General features: G+C 52.3%; 8 protein-coding genes across 8 annotated transcripts; 2 read left to right on the forward strand and 6 right to left on the reverse strand.

The window, feature by feature from the left end:
• Positions 1–225: 225 nt before the first annotated feature.
• Positions 226–1,455, reverse strand: VC83_02860 (uncharacterized protein; the record flags this gene model as incomplete). Its single annotated transcript, XM_024466514.1, has 1 exon — positions 226–1,455. One exon carries the CDS (start codon positions 1,453–1,455, stop codon positions 226–228), a length of 1,230 nt encoding a protein of 409 aa, XP_024325597.1.
• An 835-nt stretch (positions 1,456–2,290) lies between these two features.
• Positions 2,291–2,568, forward strand: VC83_02861 (uncharacterized protein; the record flags this gene model as incomplete). Its single annotated transcript, XM_024466515.1, has 2 exons — positions 2,291–2,308; positions 2,392–2,568. 2 exons carry the CDS (start codon positions 2,291–2,293, stop codon positions 2,566–2,568), a joined length of 195 nt encoding a protein of 64 aa, XP_024325596.1.
• A 686-nt stretch (positions 2,569–3,254) lies between these two features.
• Positions 3,255–4,245, forward strand: VC83_02862 (uncharacterized protein; the record flags this gene model as incomplete). The annotated part of the gene is made up of 2 exons (XM_024466516.1): positions 3,255–3,664; positions 3,726–4,245. 2 exons carry the CDS (start codon positions 3,255–3,257, stop codon positions 4,243–4,245), a joined length of 930 nt encoding a protein of 309 aa, XP_024325599.1.
• Positions 4,246–4,745: 500 nt separating this feature from the next.
• Positions 4,746–6,874, reverse strand: VC83_02863 (uncharacterized protein). Its single transcript, XM_024466517.1, has 3 exons — positions 6,660–6,874; positions 6,051–6,587; positions 4,746–6,002 (listed from the first exon to the last, which is right to left on the reverse strand). Exons 1-3 carry the CDS (start codon positions 6,714–6,716, stop codon positions 4,923–4,925), a joined length of 1,674 nt encoding a protein of 557 aa, XP_024325598.1. The 5' UTR covers positions 6,717–6,874; the 3' UTR covers positions 4,746–4,922.
• Positions 6,875–7,418: 544 nt separating this feature from the next.
• VC83_02864 (uncharacterized protein) lies at positions 7,419–9,452 on the reverse strand. The gene is made up of 3 exons (XM_024466518.1): positions 9,062–9,452; positions 8,889–9,011; positions 7,419–8,839 (listed from the first exon to the last, which is right to left on the reverse strand). Exons 1-3 carry the CDS (start codon positions 9,356–9,358, stop codon positions 7,571–7,573), a joined length of 1,689 nt encoding a protein of 562 aa, XP_024325593.1. The 5' UTR covers positions 9,359–9,452; the 3' UTR covers positions 7,419–7,570.
• Positions 9,453–11,447: 1,995 nt separating this feature from the next.
• VC83_02865 (uncharacterized protein) lies at positions 11,448–12,745 on the reverse strand (the record flags this gene model as incomplete). Its single annotated transcript, XM_024466519.1, has 2 exons — positions 12,225–12,745; positions 11,448–12,177 (listed from the first exon to the last, which is right to left on the reverse strand). The coding sequence occupies exons 1-2, from the start codon at positions 12,659–12,661 to the stop codon at positions 11,448–11,450; spliced, it is 1,167 nt and encodes a 388-aa protein (XP_024325592.1). The 5' UTR covers positions 12,662–12,745.
• Positions 12,727–13,906, reverse strand: VC83_02866 (uncharacterized protein). The gene is made up of 5 exons (XM_024466520.1): positions 13,776–13,906; positions 13,679–13,713; positions 13,510–13,631; positions 13,266–13,442; positions 12,727–13,209 (listed from the first exon to the last, which is right to left on the reverse strand). Exons 1-5 carry the CDS (start codon positions 13,902–13,904, stop codon positions 12,965–12,967), a joined length of 708 nt encoding a protein of 235 aa, XP_024325595.1. The 5' UTR covers positions 13,905–13,906; the 3' UTR covers positions 12,727–12,964.
• VC83_02867 (uncharacterized protein) lies at positions 13,907–17,383 on the reverse strand. The gene is made up of 6 exons (XM_024466521.1): positions 16,050–17,383; positions 15,944–15,989; positions 15,667–15,890; positions 15,181–15,619; positions 14,955–15,117; positions 13,907–14,856 (listed from the first exon to the last, which is right to left on the reverse strand). Exons 1-6 carry the CDS (start codon positions 16,464–16,466, stop codon positions 14,523–14,525), a joined length of 1,623 nt encoding a protein of 540 aa, XP_024325594.1. The 5' UTR covers positions 16,467–17,383; the 3' UTR covers positions 13,907–14,522.
• Between the last annotated feature and the right edge of the window lie 867 nt (positions 17,384–18,250).

The raw sequence follows: 18,250 nt of genomic DNA on the forward strand, positions 1-18,250 counted from the left end.
TTTCCACTCGACCTAGCATGCCTTTATAGAGTGCATGTCTCTTACAACGAACTGTTTTCTCTTGCTACTAGCCTTTCAAACGCTGGGGTGCGTGGGGTTCAGTAGCTAAACCGTTCGTGGTCGAGGTAGAGTTTCCTGGAATTTCTTCCCGGCACTGCCGCTTTACCTGTGAAGCCATTAACGGCATCTCGGAGCCTGGATATAGCCAACACGTATCCCTTCCGCCTATAATCTCTTATACACATGAACCTGAAACCGCATATCCTCCAACTGAATAGGATACTTCAGCTTCTCGCTCAACCTAAACCACTTTGCCTCCTCTCCTAGTAGCTTCTCCCACTGCGCCTTCCCCTCACCACCCTCTTCCCCAACAATATTCTGCGAAAGCAGCGCATGGTCCAATAACCACGCCATAGGGTACTTTCTCTTCTCCGCCCCCTCCACGCCAACCGCTGCCTCAGAGTAAGAGCCGGGGGAGTCGATGACGATGATCACCGACCTAGGCGCAACGGTTGAAAGCGAAAGTAACATCGCAGTTGTGCGCGCAGTAGATGCGGTGAAGAGCTCGTTTAGCGTGAAGAAGAGGGTGATGATGCATGGTTCTGAAGAGGCGAGGTCAGCGAGCTGGGTGGGGGTTAGGGCGATGGCGTCGAGCTGGTGGAAGGTTGTGCGGAGGGTAGTGGCAGGCATGAGGGGCTTAGCGGCTGCGCGGGCGCGCGCAGAGGCGTGGGGTGAGAGGACGGGCGGGGAGATGAGGGCGGTGGTTAGGGTGGTGGCTGTTGGGGCCCAGTCGGCAGTGTCAACGAGGTGGAGGTCACAGAGGAGGGGGGTCGCGGTTTCTTCTTCGGTGGTGGGGTCAGGGATGGATTCTGTTTCAGCTGGCAATGCGGATGAATCGGTGGGCGAGGGCCTGGAGCCGTTTAGGAGATATCGCAAGGCGCCCCCGATGCCAACAACTTCCGCTGCGCCGCCACCGAGACAGACGATTCTTGTAGCTGGTGCTGTGGAGCTCTCTGAATCCTTGTCTCCCCCGTCTTGATCGCCTGCCTTGCGTTTCGTTCCGCGCGCAAACATGTCGAATTTGTCCAGGTGCTCACGTAGCTCTATGAGAACAGACGCATAGCACAGCGCTCGACTCGGGCTCCATCTCGCTGCGTATACTTCGAGGTATTTTTGCGCGCCGAACGCGCGCGCAAAGTCTCGTTCGAACAGAGCGGCTTTGATTTCTTGCAGCGTCGGGCTGAGTTCGTCTGAGATGAGGAGCGGGGCGTATGTATCGCGGAAGATGTTGAGGAGGAGTTGTTGTAGTTCGAGACGGATGGGAGAATGGTGGGGTGGGAGCGCGGCCTGTTTCGGGGGATTCGCAGGCCGACGGGCTGCTTTTGGTGTATAGCCAGGGCCAATCCAGCCGGGCATGCCGGGGCGGCGAGTGTCTTTAACCTTGTTTTGGACCATGATGAGGAGAGGTGCTGGTCGGATGTGGGTTGTGGGTTGGAACGAGGCTGGTGAGGTGATGTTGGAGTTGGAGCGGAGAAGCGGCGTGAGTCGCCAACTATTCCACAGAAACTGCCGTTGTCAGCTCCGCTAAAGTCGTTTAACCTGCCAGTGGGTTTGTATATGGCTGTTAGATTGGTATGTATAGTTGTTGCGATACAGCCGCTTGCAAATATATCACAGCCGCGTTTCTTTTGCCCACTGAGAATACAAACCCCATTTTTCTTATCGCGATAAGAATAATTCAGGTCCCGCCTTGGTGGGTCACGGGATTTTAAATGGTACCTCTCTCCATTATGAAGAGTCTCCCTTTCAGGGAAGTCAGAGAAAAGCAGAAAGGTATTGTTGGAACTTCTGGAGCGCTTCAAGAAGCTCTTTGTGAGACTGGACAGAGAGGGCGGTATATACTGTACAGACAGACCAGCAGTGCCCAGGTATTCTGTCCTGAATCGTCGTAGCTATGAGCCTGCGTACAACAACCCCGCCATCGTCTGATAGTAAGATCATTAGAGTCTCAACCCAAGTCCTGCGTAGAGAGAGTAAAAAGACATAGCTGTGAGCCTTGTCATGTTGATGGTCGACGGTGACGGTGACGGTGAGTGGTGCTAGTAGTGAGGATTCGCTTCGTGCAGGCCATCACATCCACCTGAGGCTGCGATCAGGCATTGAATTAGTTCCAACGTCCCACTGTAGACCTCATCGCTGTAGAATCCTGCCACCAGGAACATCTTTGTGGCCAAACACTCGGAAACGCTTGTTCCTACTTGCATCGTTGCTTCACTGTTCTTGTGAAGCCATGGATATGGATGACAATGTAAGCACCAGAAGGCCACCGCCGCTGCAACACCCGACGTAATGCTGGCTGGTCGCAAGTGCGCGCCGATGAGTCCAGTCTAGGCACCTGCCATAAACTTCAACTGGAGCCTGAACTTTATACCTGCGGTTGGTGAACAGCACACCGGAGCAGAGCATCACGAGGCAGCTTCAGTGCTATTCTCACAAGCGGTTGCCGTTGAGCTGGTCACCGTTGAGCTGGTCGCCGTTGGAGTCAAGATGCCTAGAAATGGCACTTGAGCTCTGCCATTGCGCCATGCCCATGGCCGACAATGGCTCCGTAAGTATCTATCGTGAGTCCCTTCCATACAGTTGTTGATCTTGCTGGTATTGTCATACCGGCGTGCCTAAAATGGTCGTCGGCGCAATATCTTCTTTTCTTCCTCGTCGAATCTGGTGGCTGGCATAAATATAGTATGTGACTAACACCCCAGGCACAGAGTCTCCCTGCTGCGCCAACACTCGTGCTGCAGCAAACCTGGGTCTGTTCGGAGGCTACTTGAAGTCCATCTTCCGCTATTCACTGTCGAAGATAGATAGCCAGGAAGTATCGCAACAATCGCCACATCAGCCACAGCGTCTTTGTTCAGAACCAAAAACAACAGCCCTAACGAAAGACGATTAGACGGACGAAATTACCGGCCGCAGCCAGAGCGCCTTATCCAGTCAGACTGTTCATATCCAGTTGCCGTTCCTCAACCTCAACGATGCTTTGTTCCACCCACCAACCGAATCAGGTTACTCCCGTCAGATCCAATAGTCACGTGCTATGGCCAAGCAATCCACAAAATCGCAACGTAAGCGAGCCTAAGGCACGCACGATTGTTGTTAGGCCGCTGCCTCCATCGTGAAGCCAAGTCTGAAGATACGAATCCTGCCACGAATCCGCCACACCTCGAGGCAACAACAAGGTACAAACCATCCAGATGCCTTCCGCCATCACCGCCATGCCTGAGCAGCAGTTTAGCTACCCTCCGCTCGGCGAGATGCTCGAGACGCACCCATATGCGCTCCCTGAGCAGCGCGCCTTCCACCAGCTTGCCAACGAGCGCGACTACACCCACGATGAGCACGAACACGAACACCTCGCCAATGGGCCCCCAAGATATGCGACTCCTCCCCCGAACGCGGAGTACCAGCTTCACGCAACTATGGCCAGTGAGCTACAAGCTGCGTTGGATCCGAAGAACGAGCCACCAACAGAGGAACCGGGACGCTCCAAGGCGGTACCGAAGCCGGATCGTCCGGTGATGAAGGATGATAACGGGCGCTATGTGTGCAACTGGCCTGGATGTGATGAGGCAGTCAAGGATTTCGGGAGGAAGTGCGAGTGGTCGTAAGTGAACCCCTTCATCGTCCCAGGCGCAGGCCCAATACTAACTGGTATGTTTTTCTAGAAAGCACATGGATAAGCACGACCGTCCCTATAAATGCCCCGTCCCTGGATGCGCGAAACTCCCAGGCTTCACATACTCTGGCGGCCTCCTGCGCCACGAACGCGAGGTCCACCACAAACACGGCGGCCCCCGCAAACAGCTTAACTGTCCCCACATGAACTGCAAGCGCCACCACGGAAAGGGCTTCTCGCGCCAGGAGAACCTGAACGAGCACCTTCGCCGCGTGCACACTGGCACTGATGGCGCGGAAACTATCGGCACTGAGGAGTCTGAAGGAGAGGGTGGCAAGCGCAAGCGTGAGAGCGACGAGGAGGTCCGTGAGGAGCTCAAGCGGATTAAGACTGAAAATGAGGACCTGAAGCGCCAGGGCGAGGAGATGAAGCGTCAGAGCGAAGAGATGATGCGCCAGATTCGTGCGCTCCAGGAACAAGCTGGGGCTATGGCGCAACAACAGATGGAGGCCCATGCTCAGCAGCAAGCACAGCAGGCTACGAGAATGCCAGCCGCGTCAATGATGTGATCTTGGCTTTAATCAACTGATGGGCCTCTTTGTGGTGGCCGCTTTGTTTTGTTATTTGGCACTGGGGACCTCTTATACCATGGTCGCGTCAACGGGATTGTTCCACTCTTTCTTTATGTCGGTTTTTGCTTTTCACCAGCGCCGCCAGTTTCCATTCATTCGGTCGTGTCCTGGATGGAATCGAATGGGACGAGCTTGTATTCTTTGAGTTTGGGAGGTTGGGTGCATATGCGGAGTTTGCTATACGGCGGATCACTATACTACGGTGGTGGGGTGGTGGGGTGGTGCATGGAGTATGTCGATGGAGGTGGAATGGAATTTAATGAGAGGCGTGAAGGGAGAAACAGGAGGATACCCCTTGATTTGGTGAGAGAATGAAATTGTATGAGGGGGATGCAACACAGATGTTGGATGTATGAAGGGGATGCAACACAGATGTTGGATGTATGATAGGTAGCTAGCAGATGAAGAGAATGAAGACACAGGTTGAAAAGCCACATCCTCAATCATGGCCTAAGGCAGATTTGATATATATCCCTTATTGAATTGATACACATCTAGATTTAGCCATAAAGAAAAACAGGTAATCGCACTTCCAACACCTCCTTCCCTGCCAGTTCCGTCCTGTAAGTTTCCGTAGCACCAGTTCAAGATCCAAAAAGCCAACCCATCTTACATCACACCTCAAACACCTCGCCCATCCTCTCCCCTCCAACCCTCCTAACCTCAACCAAATCGACCCTCCACCCCTTCCACTTATCCAACCCCCTCTTAACCTCCCTAATCCTCTCAATCCTCCTCTTCCCCTCCTCCTCCTGTGCCTTCCGCCACGTCTCCTCATCAAAATCATCTCCATCATCATCTAACAACCCATCATCATGTCCCCCATGGGCGCTAGCACCACCATGCTGTCCCCCCGTCAGGGCATTAATCCCATAATTCAGCATCTCGCCGATTCCACCACTTCCCCTCGCCCTATCGCCCCCACTTAGGTCTATATCCGAGAACTGCGCGCCCGGGCTCCCAGCCTTGAGTTCCTTCCTCCCCTCGCGCCACAGTCCGCGCTTTAGTTCGGCAACCTCGGCCTCTAGCTCGCGGATGCGGCGCTCGAGGCGCTGCCGGACTTCTGTCTCGATGTCATCGATGCCGTCGTCGTCGCCGCGGTTCGCTGCCTCAGCGGCTGCGAGCTTTGTGCGCAGGTCCGCGGCGTCCTTGTCTGCCTTTTCGCGCTCGCGCTTAAGTGTCTGGCTGCGAGCGTCGTGCTCCTTGTGGAGAGTCGTGAGGGTGGTGATTTTCTTCTCTAGCGCCTCAACTTTCTTCTCCAGGTCAACTGCGCGAGTCTTTGCGTCCTCGGCTTCGCGCTCGAGGGTTCGGAGTTTAGTTTCGGCGGACGTGCGAGACGAGCCTTCGCGCACGGCGCGCTCGGTGGTGCGCTCGAGGTTATTCTTCAGGTCTGCGAGTTCGTGCTGTGCTGTGTTGAGGGACTTTTGGCTGCGCGAGACTTTGTCTTCGAGGGCGGCGATCTGCTCTTTCTCTGCTGTGGAGCCGGTGGCCGTGCGGGCGAGCTGGGCGCGGAGATTCGAGATCTCAAGCTCCATTGTCTCTATGGTTGTTGATTTGGAGGCGAGCTCGGCGGCTAGGTCGGAGGGCGGGGAGAGGGAGTGTGAGACTGAGGGGGAGGAGCCGTGGCGGTTGGGGCGGGAGACTTGGGCTTGGAGGTGGGCGTTTTGGCGCTCGAGGGAGGCGACTTGGGATTTCTAGGCTTGTTAGTATTGTGCTTGTCAGATGTGAGTTTTAATACGTACTAGCTTTTGTGCTTCATCACTTGATGGTGCTGTTGATCCCGCCGTCTTGCTCTCAGTATCAGCCTCGCGCAACTCTTCGAGATCCTCCTCAGCTTTCTTCCAGCGGCGCTCGCTCTCTGAAGTCTCCTTGGCAAGTCTCTTATTCTCTCTCTCTAGTTCTTCGATCTTGGCTTGTTGTCTGCGGTGGATTTCCGGCGCCGTGTCACCCCCCTCTAGGCTGAGTATTGGTGGAGACAACGGTCCTGGGCCTGCACCTTGTCGGAACGAGGAGGATCGCATCTTCGATTGAACTGATAGAGATGGTTGCCTGGCCTTGTGTCCCCCAGCAGGAGGAGAAGAGCCGGCGTCATCGATAGCCTTGGAGGTGTCCTCCTCTAGGGATGCGCTCTTGTCGTCTTCTGTCGCTTTCGTAGTTTCTACATCGGGGCTTTCTGCAGGTGCAGCTTCGGCTTTATCCTTTGGTTCTTCTGCGGCCGCTTCCTGCTTCTTTGCTGATGCTCCTTCTTTCTTTCCCTTCTGCTTCTTTAGCTGTTCGACCTATTCACCACCTCGTATCAGCATGTCTCATTCCCAACTCCTGCGCATTGTACGCGCCCATTGAGCACCTACCCTCTTCCTTGCCGCCGCCAGCTTCTCCGCCTTAGCTTTAGCCTCTGCATCAGCCATAATATGTCAATTTATCTGAATGAATACCACGTCGTGGACAATCGCAGTTCGTTGACGTCTCAAGTTCCAATCAGGACACCTCGACCCCCACGGCGCTAGTCGTCGCCTCCCGCACGCGCCGGCCGCGCAAGAACGACCCCAACTTAACTGAACTGGTGCTCAACCCCGCCTTCCCTCCCAATTGCACCAACCACCACCACCAAACAACACCCCAAAACAACACCACCCACGCACGCAACCGCGATCAAAAAGGACACCTTCCTCGCGCCCCGACGGAGCTCATCATGCAATAGCATAAACAGCAGCGACTCCCATCTCCCAGTTCGCACACACTGCACCATACAGCCCGCCATGACATCATGGAAGGTGAGCTTCTCAAGGCTACCAGAGAAAGTGCGGATGTAGTTTGTCAATAGCTTTAGATGGTCTGCACGCGAATTCTGCATTTCACCACAGGTACACACCTCCATCCAATACCTCAAAACATCCAGCTTCGCAGCATTGGCTAGAGTTGTTGCCTCGGATGGCATCAGGGCAGGTTTCCAGGCACATTACACGTGTATCTGTGTTACGTATGCGGTGCGGAGAATGTTATATACTACCTGTGTGAGCGAATAGAAGTGGTGATTCCCCTTTTTTTACTCTATAGGCCCCAGGAGACGGGCAAGTGATCCAAGTCTTTGAACCTCTCCATAATTTGTTCTAAGATATATTTGATGCATCACATTGTGACATGGAAAACAAACTGTTAAGAAGCCATTATTTAATCTATGTGTATGGTCTATCTTTCTATAATCTTGAACTAAAAGGTATCAATGTTCTTTCATAGGCGTCCGTTAATTTTTTGACAACTCTTACTGGGTAGCAGAGGCCTTTTCCTCACCAGCAGCCTCGGCAGTCTTCTCAGCATCGGCACCACGGTGTCTCATATCGCTACCGCTGCTGCTCTCGTTACCAGTCTTCTCAATCCCGGTAGCACCGCCGAGCTCCTCATCACCAAAGCCGTAGCTGCGAGCGACATTCTCCACCTCGGCGTCGGTAAGGTAAGGCAGCTCCTTGCTGGCGCGGACGTAGCTCATGTTCTCGACGAAGCCCTTGGCGAAGATGAGATCGATCTCCTCGAGAGAACGCTTCTTGGTCTCTGGGTACAGGAAGTAGATGATGGGGATGAAGCAGGCATTCATGGCGGCGAAGAAGACGTATGTGCCAAAACCGATGTTGGTAATCATGATAGGCGTAACCATAACAATGAGGAAGTTGCTGGACCAGTTGACAGAGGTCGAGATGGCGTTGGCACGGGCACGAGTACGGATGGGGTTGATCTCGGCGGGGTACAACCATGGCAGAGGAAGCCAGGTAGCACCGAAAAATGCGATGTAGGTGAAGAGACCCACGGCGGCACCCTTAGCAGCGGCTGGCGTCTTGGGGATCAAGCAGGCAAAGACGAGGATCATGCTGAGACACTGTCCAATACTACCGATCATGAAGAGGTTTCTGCGACCGGCGCGCTCGATGATGAACCAACTGACGGTGGCGAAGATAGAGTAAACGATCATGTTAACACCACCCAACAACATAGCCTCGTCGTGGGTAGAATGAAGAGAAGTTTGGAATAGAATCGGGAAGTAGTAGATGACAGCATTGCATCCACCAACTTGCTGCATAAGCTGGGAAGATGAGCCGAGGAGCATGCGTCTGAAATGCTGAGTCTTTCCGTTGGTGAAGAGGGCAGAGTAAGGGGTCTTGCCACCCTTGTGGCCGGAAGCAGCGATACTCTCCATAATGATAGTCTTTTGGAGCTGGGTTTGGGGGTGGTCCTCTGGAAGATCGTAGAGTGCCGCAATGACAGACAGACCCTCCTCGTGACGGTCACGTGAAATGAGCCAACGTGGGGACTCTGGCAGGAAGAATGCGCCAATGCCGAGAACGAGTCCGAAGACGATCTGGAAGGCAATGGGGAAACGCCAGGTGAAGTCATCCATAGAGCTCTTGGCAGATCCGTAGTCAATCCAGTAGGCTATCAGAGTTCCGAAGGCGATGACACCGCCCTCGATACAAATCAGGAGACCTCTGTTAGTGGTTCGGCTACACTCGGCTTGGTATGTTGGGATGGTAGATGTGTTCTGACGGTTGTTAGCAACGTTTCAGTAATTAAAAGGGTGGGAATATTACAATTCCGTTTCCGATGCCAGTGATGGTACGGCCGATAATGAATTGTACAGTAGCTTTGTGTCCCTTCATGCAAGTAACCTGGATGATAACACCGAGAATCATAATAAGTCCACCAAGCATCATCTGGTATCTGTCAGCATGGTAGTCGCAGGCTGTTGGAATGTGGGACAAACCGATCTTCGGCGACCGAGACTATCACCGACCCAAAGGATGAAGAGGGCGCCAGCCAGACATCCAATCTCGTAGATGGCAGTGACGAATCCTTGGTAGACAGAGTCTTCATGTGTTTCGGGAAAGAAGGTGTTGAATTGCGGGGCGGAGATGATACCACTCATGACACCCTGATCGTATCCGAAGAGCAGGAAACCAGTGGTCGCGATTGTAGAAATGGCGAGACCGAGAGGGCGGCCGGCCATGCCCAAGAACTTAACGGGCGAACCGCCGGCGGTGCTGACTGCGTCTGTCGCCATGATGGCGTACTCATGCGACTCTCAGAGTTGTGCAGTGAGTAGAGAATAGATTGCAGATCCCCGTGCTGTCAAAGGAGTGAATGCGAAATACGTGGGAAAGGGAGGGGGAGAGAAAGCGGGAGGAGGTTGTACTGTTCTTATATAACGCGAAGGGTCAGCCCATGGGGGCGGGGAAGGTTGCGGCGAACCAACCAACAAGTGGCAGTCGGCGACGTTCTCTCCGCAGCCCACACCATCCATCCCCCAATCAGCGTATTCAAAAATTAAGATATTCTCCAATTCTACCCCCTTCGCCGGCAGGCACGATGCAAACGCCCCATACGCCCCATACGCCCCATACCCCATACGCCCCATACGGCCCCCATAAGCCCCCCGTAAGCCACCCCGGTAGGCCCAGATCCCTCCCCTACTAAGGTTCCAACCCCAAGCTTTCCGCCTGTTGCCAAGTCGCGCCTGCCGATAGTGGAAGTAGCTAGGTAGGGCTAGCAAGGAATATCTGATAATAAAATCGGGGAGGTGGGGGAATCTGCAAGGTGAAATACGTCATAACTTTCGATGGGCAGGGAGAATTGCTGAGAGTAGAAAAGGTAGAAACGCACGATTTTGGTCGACAGCTGGGGGTTTTCTGTGTCTGTGGACTAGGGGCGGGAAGATACGTAGGGCGTGAACGACCCAGTAGCTGCAGTTTAGGAAGGAACGTGGGATTATGAGTCCTGTCTACCGACCACCCACCCCATCGCTTTACGGTACTTACGCCGTGCCGGATGGGGCTCCCCCATCCTTCCTGTGCTCCGACCCACCACATCTCCTCCGAATGTAGTTGTTCGGTCCGAAATGGTCCACTGTTATACACACGACTGCACCCGAGTCACATGTCTGCCCCATTGAAATCCTGATTTTCAAAAACCGCAGCATCGGCCGGCCATGTTACTCGCTATCCTCAAACGTTACTCGTTATCCTCAAACTACGCAGTGCTGATCTGGCGTGTCAACAACGATCAACAACCAACTGCAATTCGACCACGCGTTTGAGTGGGGTAATGGGGTCTCTCTCTCTCCACAACCCACCGTACCACACTTGTAAGATCGTGGAGAGTGCATTCCTTCCCCTGCCAATACCCCAAATTCTTACAACGTTGCCGATCCATTGAAGCATTGCGGTGTTTTGGAATCCGCTGCCCAGCCTTCTTGTCGCTCCGTGCTCTCGCTCGCTTGTTTTTGTCCGCCAAGAGGGTGAGCTGAAAATATCATATTCGGCCCTGGATTTAGATTTAAAGCAACGCGGATAAAAAATAAATAGCCCATGTTTTTATACGCAATTAAATTCATTAGCCAGTAATATATATAAGCTATGCAGATGTCGTGTCTTGCTGAGTATATGCTCAGCGTCTTCAAAGACTCATGCAAATCCTGGAGAAAAGTGATAAAAAGAAGAAACGAATAGTACTCCATTAGAGATAGCTAGCACGCCGGTTTCGTAGTCGAATTTATTTATTGATTTATATAAAACACGTAATAGGATTATAGTGCTCTGAGTATTTATGGGATAATACTCTTACCCAGTGCCACTATGCGGCACATTGTGCATTGTGAACAGGACTGTAAGCGGCTCCGACATCAATTTCAATGCAGCGTGGAAGCAGCTTTGATTCTATTATATCGTGCATGGTAATATTATTGATATCCTTCCCCATGTTACACGGCGTGAACAAATATGTATATAATTAGCGAAGACTGTAAGTAGCACCAGGATGATCTGGCAATAATACTGTCCAATATATCCTTGAAAATGCTCCCGAAAGTAAAATATCCATAGGAGCGAACCAGCCATGTATTACAATTAATATTCAACACCATTTAGCCCCTGCAACGAGACGCAATTAAGCACAATTGCTAGCGCAAATAGGTTCACTGTAGCACAGACGCACTCTACAGTAGGCTCTGTACCACCTCCATACGAAGCAGTGTATGCGCAAGCCTTGGCCCAGTGAAATTGGAAGGTGATGCAAAAAGGAATGATGTTGCTCCGCGGAATTGCTTCTGAAGAACCTTCGATTCTAGATATAACATCGAATCTACTTCAAGCAATCTACCCCAAGAACTCCAAAATCAACGCCGCAACCTCATCCGGCCGCTCCTGCATAACCCAATGCCCCGCACCCTCCACAATCTTCACCCCTCCAAACTCCCTACACGCCTCGCCCATCCCCTCCACCGCCCCTGGGTTCTGATACGTACCCCAGTCCTGTGCCCCTGAGATAAAGAGACACGGCACCTCAATCTTCTTACCTGCAAATACAGCCATATCAGCTTGATACACCGGGTTCGTAGCGACGCGGTAGTAGTTCAGACCGCCCTGGAACCCGGTCCGCGCGTACTCAGCGGCGTAGATTGCGAGCTCGGAGTTTGGTAACCAACGGGCAGCTTTCGTTTCCACTGCTGCGGCGTCTTCAAGTGCCATATCCTGCGCTACCGTCTCCGCCATAGTGGAATCGAGGGACATGACGTAGTAATTCGGAAGCTTGGAGAGTTCGCCCGCTGACCAAGCTGACAACGGGTGCGGTGCGTTTCCAGCCCAGTCTGCGGATTTCAAGTGGAAGTAACCCCGCAAAAAGCTCTTCAGACCGGCTGCGGGGGATGTCATCTCCCGACAAGCCGGCTCGGTGGAGTAGTACCACTTGTAGTGCTTCCTCGGCGGATCCAGCCCCGCGAGGGAAGCTTGGATATCCGGTTTGGCAGGTGACCGGGGAGCGGGGTTCCGCCATGTGTTCAAGGGGAAGGCCGAAACTCCGCGGAAGGGGTGGGACATCAGTACCGTGCTGTGGTATATCGTGAGTTCTGCGATTTGGAAAGGGGATGTTTTTACCTCTTAAATATGTCTGGGCGGATCAGGGCACAAAGACTGGCGCCGACGGCGCCGAAATCGTGGCCGACTATGCATGCCACTTCGCTGTACCCTAGGGCGGAAACTAATCTCACGGCATCTGTAACGATGCGCGTTGCCACGTATGACGTGAGATCGACTTCAGAATACGGTCTCGTATCCCAGCCGGTCGTGCGGCCGTAGCCACGCTGGTCGTAGGCTGCGACGTAGTAACCCGAAGCTGCTAGAGTTGGAATGATTTTCCGGTATGAGTATGCCAGCTCTGGGAATCCATGGAGGAGGAGAATAAGTGGCTTGGTTGGAGATGCGGAGAAGCCAGCTTCCAAAGTATGAAATGTCAAGTCATCGGTTGGGATGTAGTGCTCCGAGATTCCATCGGGGAGGGGTAACGGAGGTAGGTCTGCTGCCGCACTGGTCATGGTGGGACCGGCTATTATATGAGAAATCTGACAATCAAAGCAATTGAATACACGAGATGTTCTTACCGTTATTTAGAGTCTTTCCTTATAATGTCGCGATATCCTGGGAGACCCTACCCCGCACAAGTTGCTGACGTGCCGAGCTTTCGATCTTGTGCCATGTCACGTGCTATCAAAGCGGTATATTCTATCTTTTCATAGTAATCTAAATGAGGAGATGAAGTATTATAACCTCAATGATCTAGAACGGGAGGCCCCCCTGATGCTAGATGACCAGGGTTGGCAGCCCAGACATTTCCCCTGTCAGAGCTTCCACCTCTTGGCCACCTCGATCCCCTCAGCCAACGTCCCAACACGCGCATCAATCGCATACCCCTCTCCCTCCAACCTCTTGCACTCCGCCCAAAACGTCGCCAGCGGAACAGAAAACGTCTCGATGAACTCATTCTCCTCCAGCTCCGGTTTAAGCCCGTCCGGTTGGTTCTCAGGCAGCGAGAGATCCACCACAACGTGGACCATTCGTAGGTTTGTGTTGCAGAAACCGGGATCTGTCATCGATGGTTAGCCTCATGGAAAATGCTCAAAGGGTTATTGGTGATGGTACCATTGAACATCACAGGCGAGGTCTCTGACACAGTCCCGACATACCCCGTCTCCTCCTTCAGCTCCCGCACTGCTGCTTCCTCCGCCGTCTCACCAGCATCAACCAGGCCCGCTGGAACCTCAATGACTACCTTATCCAGCGGCGGCCTGAACTGCTTCTGGAGCAAGATCTCCGGTCCTACGGCTATTAGTATCGTGAATCGCCCGACAACTCCCGCAACGGGTTGAACGCGTAAATAACTCACCTGTCGACTTTTCGAGGATGGCAAGGATTCCCACGCCGTCAATATCAGACCCCTTCGGACGCGTCCTCCGCTCCGCATGCTCCCATGTCCGACTCCTGCCCTTTGGGTCTGTGTAGGTAGACCTTACTCATCAGCACCGCCCCTCATAAACGTAACATACACCACATACTTTACAAGCTTCGTCCATGCCGCTTCTGCCTCTGGCTAGTGACGGGAGTCAGTGGATCAGTCCGACGCGGGGCACGATTTTGGGCATGTTTGTTTACCAGAGGTTCGGTCTTGACGACCTTCGTGAGGGAGAGAGACATTGTAGTATGAAAACTCCGAGGTCTATAAGGACGAAGGAGAATGGAATTGTAGATTGCGCGGTGTGATAATTGTCGTGGGAGGTGCATGACGTGGAGAGAGGAAGGTGGGGGGGGTGGACGCGGCTACAATTGAAGGCGCCCCGCTATGTGGGAACCGCATATCGCGATAAGCGCGAGAGAAGTAGACGACCACCCTGCGCTTGCTTCTAGTTGGGTATCTACATTGATAGCTCTTGGTGAGGTGCTATTACGAAGAATAGCCTTTACAGAGGCTATACTATCAATTATGTTCCTGTATATACGGAATGTAGACTTCCCGCTTCCGATAGCCACACCCAATCGATAGCAGCATACAATCATCCATGTACGCATACCACTGGCAAACACCACTTTAGGCGTTTGCCCATGAATTTGCGATCTCTAAAGACAAAGGAATACTACCTGGATGGGGCCATGCGGCAAAAATGTGTCCACACCACAATGTGATGCCCCCCTGAGAGATCGATCCCGTCACCTCGTCTCAATTGGTGCATGTATTATGAATCCTATCTCTAGAATTAGGCAACGATTTTCTGTCTAACTATGCGTTAAAGAGCAGACTACCAAATAAAATGTAAAATGCAATCGCTCAACTTATAATGCCGCTTTTCTGGCACGAACCCAAGCCGATGACCGAGGAGTTCCTACACCATCCACCCATGGCACTTAATTCGCGACCACTGCCCCAACGTTATTGGCAACCTGAGCGTCAACGACCTCAATGGTTTTATCTACATTGCCAGGCGAAACTTCAGCTCGGCCTTTCTCGTCGTTGCACGCAGCTTCAGATCCGGCCTCAACGGCGACCGTCTCCGCATCGACTACACCGTCATAGTCCTCACCCTCCCAGACAGCTTCGACAATGCTCATACGGCACCCGGCTGGTCGCGTCACGCCTAGGAACCGGTAATTGGGGTTCGCTGTGTGGAAGAGCGTCTCGAACTCCTCCTTCGAGCGCTCTTGGGCGTTGATCAAAGTGAGCATGACTAAGTCCATGGTTCTGTACTATGTTAGTACTGTTTATCCTTGTTTGCTATTTGAGATTCAAGGTAGTAGAGGGGTTGTAAATTCGACGGAGGAGTCACATAGCCTACTTACCGGATGATTTTTTCGTCCCACGGGTTTTCAGTGTTTGGCTCGGGAAGGCAGTGGTCGTTAATTACAATGCGAGCTCCCTTCTTAAGGCCAGGAACGAGAGACTGTAAAATCTTGATTGCGTACTTGTTGGATGTGTTGTGGATAATCCAGCGATAGAAGTATACTGCGAGAGGTTAGAAACTTGCCTACTAGCGCCTACAACTTGCCTGGATGGGTCAAGACGTACCATCCGCTCCCTTTACGGGCTGAGGAGTGAAGTAGTCATACTCCTTGAAGGTAATTCTCTCGGCAAGGTCGCCTTCAAATTTTGGTGCTGTTGCGAGCGCCTTTGGGAGATCCTCAACGATGAACTTGATCTTGTCAAATTTCTTGGCGATGACTGCAGAGACAAACCCGTGGCTACCTCCGACATCGACAACGGTTCCAGCATTCTCGTTGATGGAGTTCCAGTCGTAGTTATCGACGAAGAACTCGACCTCATAGCCAGCCCCAGACGCCAAGGAGCCCATGGCGCGATGAAACTGCCTTCCGCGGGCTGGGTCTTTGCCCAAGGCGGTGAACATGGATTCCTTGTTAACGAGATCAAATGCGACCTGGAAGCCAGTCTGAGTATCCTCCTGCGAACCCGGGAAGCGGGTCAAAGCTTCAAGGGTCCCAACGGCGGACTTGAAACGTTAGCAAGTGAGAGTTGATATGCAAATTTGGTACTCACAGGCCACAAGTCTTGGACGCAATATCCAACCCAGTCTTGCAGAAGATCATCCTGAGCAAGGGTTTTGCTAGCCGCGGTGTGTGCCACAACTCCGGGGCTGACCTCTTTGAAAATGCGGTTTGTCATGGCGTGGCGGAGGAGTCTGCGGGTGTTCATTTCGTCGATGTTAGCAACCTTAGCGAGCTCTGCGAAAGTTGCCGTTGACCCGACTGGGAAAGCATTTGCTGCGCGCAATGTCAGAATTTGTATTCCTAAAATGTGTGATATTGCCACCTACCGAGCTTGAACTGGCTCACAGCCCTTAATGACAGGGTATTATTATGCTATCGCGTATTATTAGAGACGCTTCATTTTGGAGAACCCAAAGGCTACAGAAGACTCACATCCCAGGCCATCCATCTCAATGACTCTTTGGGCCCAACCATCAAGTCCTTCAGATCCGCAGCGGCTTTGATGACCACTATTCTCGCTTTCTGGATCTCGTCGGGAAGAGCGGGATAATTGGAGGGCCCATCAGCCTCAAAGGTAGGAGCGGGAATGGAGTTTTCGCGAAAGTATGCATCGACTTTCTCGGTCTCACGGGCAATGGTCTGAGAAAGCTTGACTAGAAGGGAAGTGTTGTCCACAGGCAGGCCGCCCTCCACGTGACCATTGGTGATGTTAACCTTGACATTGCCATTCGTGCCTTCGTGGGAGTCAACATGACAATTAACCTTTACACTATCGTCAGTGACAACTGTATCGAGACGTCGAATGACATCGTCGACCGCAGAGACGGTGATGTTCTCTGTGGCGCTCATTGTGGAGACGTCGTCCCAGGAGATTGGTAACGAGAGGGCCGTACACGGCCCAGGACAGCGTAGGCAAGGAGCTTGGAGTTTAGATTTATAGTGCGGATATTCCCTGGATCTGGAGTGGAGTAGCGAACTCTAAAGTTAGATAACTCGAAGCACCTGTCTGATGGCGAGTATTAGGGTTAATAGAGGGAACAAGTGGAAAGTGTGGAAGATTGTAAGCGTGAGGAAGTGGATGCTACGCAGGGTCCGGCGGAAGGTTGGGGAAGCAAAGGAAGGGTGGGGGGCCGAAGTTGACAAGCAGAGAACGGCTGTAAAGGAGATTAGACGTGCAGTTTCGGAGTTGGTCTGGGTTGTTCAGAGCAGATTGACTGGCGTTGTCCGCGTGCATCTATCGGCACGTCGGCTATAATATAATTATAATATTACAATAAAGATCGCAACAAGACAAGCAACCTCACCAGGGCTACACCACCACGTAGCTGGAGTCAACAGATCGACAGGGACAAAGAAGGCATTCCTCTTTTTGCGGCCAGAGATTCGCATTTGGAATATATCCCATCTGAGGCTATACGCTTTGACATCTCGATATTGCCGCATTTTGACGTCTTTCTAGTCCATTCCTGTGCCTTTCCATACGAATAACGCAACACAGAGTCTTACCGAGAAACATTCCCGCATTGCTTTGACAAATCGATGTTTGCTTCCTAACCTCGTCGGCGCAAAAATGGCTAACATGAAGGTCATTATACCTCTCAGCTGTCCTCGGGCGCCTGCCTTATCGTTATCCAAAATATGCATTTACCCACCCCACAGACCGGCCTAACAATATGTTCCGGCCCAACCGCCGTGAACTAGCTGGCCCAACCGTGAACTAGCTGGCCCAACCTGTTACGGTGTTGAGTAAACAAATGGCTATACGCGCGCACGGGTGTGGATTCACATTTTTAGTGTTGCGGTATAGTCCAGACTTGCGGACCTCACAGTGGAGCCGAACAGTGGCCATTGCGTGTTTTTCTGTTCGCTTAAACATTATTATGCCCACTGTTCGGCTCCACTGTGAGGTCCGCAAGTCTGGACTATACCGCAACGCTAAAAATGTGAATCCACACCCGTGCGCGCGTATAGCCATTTATTTACTCAACACTCACCCCTGAACCCTCCCGGAACATAAATGACCCGCGGACCATGAGGGTTTCTGGTCACCCACAACAGAACAGAACAGGAAGCGGCTCTCTCTAGCCGAACAGTGGGCATAATACGGAGGTCGAGTTCAAAAGTCGTGTCCGAGCTAGTAGTGCCAAGCCTTGCATAAAATGGTAATCTTATGAACCCCTCATTTTGTGACTCGTAAACGTGAACGTTAAAATCATGGCGCCAAATACAAGTCTCTCAACTCGGGCTCTTATCGTGACCTTAAAATCCCCTATCGGAGGGAAGACAACAGCTGAAGTAGTTGAAGACAGGAGTATCTGCTCGACAGATAAACCGGATTTACACTCGGGCAATTGAGCGTGGTTTCGACCCAAACCACATGCCATTCTCTCTCCAAGATGAATGGCTAGAAGACGCCCCTCGCTCTGGACGCCCTCGAAAACAGACAGAGGAAACAGTCAATCAGGCTGTTTCGAAAGTATGCAGAGATAGATATGGCCGTGAGAAAACTTGCGCTGATATTGCAGGGGAACTTAGTATCAACGGTTTCGATATTTCTTCAACTACCATATGGCGAATCTTGAAAACAGCAGGATATCGGAAAACAAAACCGACGAGGAAGCCTGGATTGACGA

The sequence above is a fragment of the Pseudogymnoascus destructans genome, assembly GCF_001641265.1.
Source record: "Pseudogymnoascus destructans isolate 20631-21 unplaced genomic scaffold scaffold_7, whole genome shotgun sequence".
In the NCBI taxonomy this organism is placed as follows: domain Eukaryota; kingdom Fungi; phylum Ascomycota; class Leotiomycetes; order Thelebolales; family Thelebolaceae; genus Pseudogymnoascus; species Pseudogymnoascus destructans.

Bases quoted from the DNA above. Each gene is read 5' to 3' on its own strand.
- VC83_02863 (XM_024466517.1), bottom strand. From the start codon at position 6,716: ATGGCTGATGCAGAGGCTAAAGCTAAGGCGGAGAAGCTGGCGGCGGCA. The intron at 6,588-6,659 runs GTAGGTGCTCAA...GGTGGTGAATAG, and splicing joins TGGCGGCGGCAAGGAAGAGG to GTCGAACAGCTAAAGAAGCA. The intron at 6,003-6,050 runs GTACGTATTAAA...TAACAAGCCTAG, and splicing joins GTGATGAAGCACAAAAGCTA to AAATCCCAAGTCGCCTCCCT.
- VC83_02864 (XM_024466518.1), bottom strand. From the start codon at position 9,358: ATGGCGACAGACGCAGTCAGCACCGCCGGCGGTTCGCCCGTTAAGTTC. The intron at 9,012-9,061 runs GTTTGTCCCACA...GACAGATACCAG, and splicing joins GTCTCGGTCGCCGAAGATCG to ATGATGCTTGGTGGACTTAT. The intron at 8,840-8,888 runs GTAATATTCCCA...AACAACCGTCAG, and splicing joins CTGGCATCGGAAACGGAATT to AACACATCTACCATCCCAAC.
- VC83_02866 (XM_024466520.1), bottom strand. From the start codon at position 13,904: ATGCACCTCCCACGACAATTATCACACCGCGCAATCTACAATTCCATT. The intron at 13,632-13,678 runs GTATGTGGTGTA...CTGATGAGTAAG, and splicing joins GCATGGACGAAGCTTGTAAA to GTCTACCTACACAGACCCAA. The intron at 13,443-13,509 runs GTGAGTTATTTA...TAATAGCCGTAG, and splicing joins CATCCTCGAAAAGTCGACAG to GACCGGAGATCTTGCTCCAG.
- VC83_02867 (XM_024466521.1), bottom strand. From the start codon at position 16,466: ATGAGCGCCACAGAGAACATCACCGTCTCTGCGGTCGACGATGTCATT. The intron at 15,891-15,943 runs GTAGGTGGCAAT...CATTGCGCGCAG, and splicing joins TGTGAGCCAGTTCAAGCTCG to CAAATGCTTTCCCAGTCGGG. The intron at 14,857-14,954 runs GTAAGTAGGCTA...AACATAGTACAG, and splicing joins TGGGACGAAAAAATCATCCG to AACCATGGACTTAGTCATGC.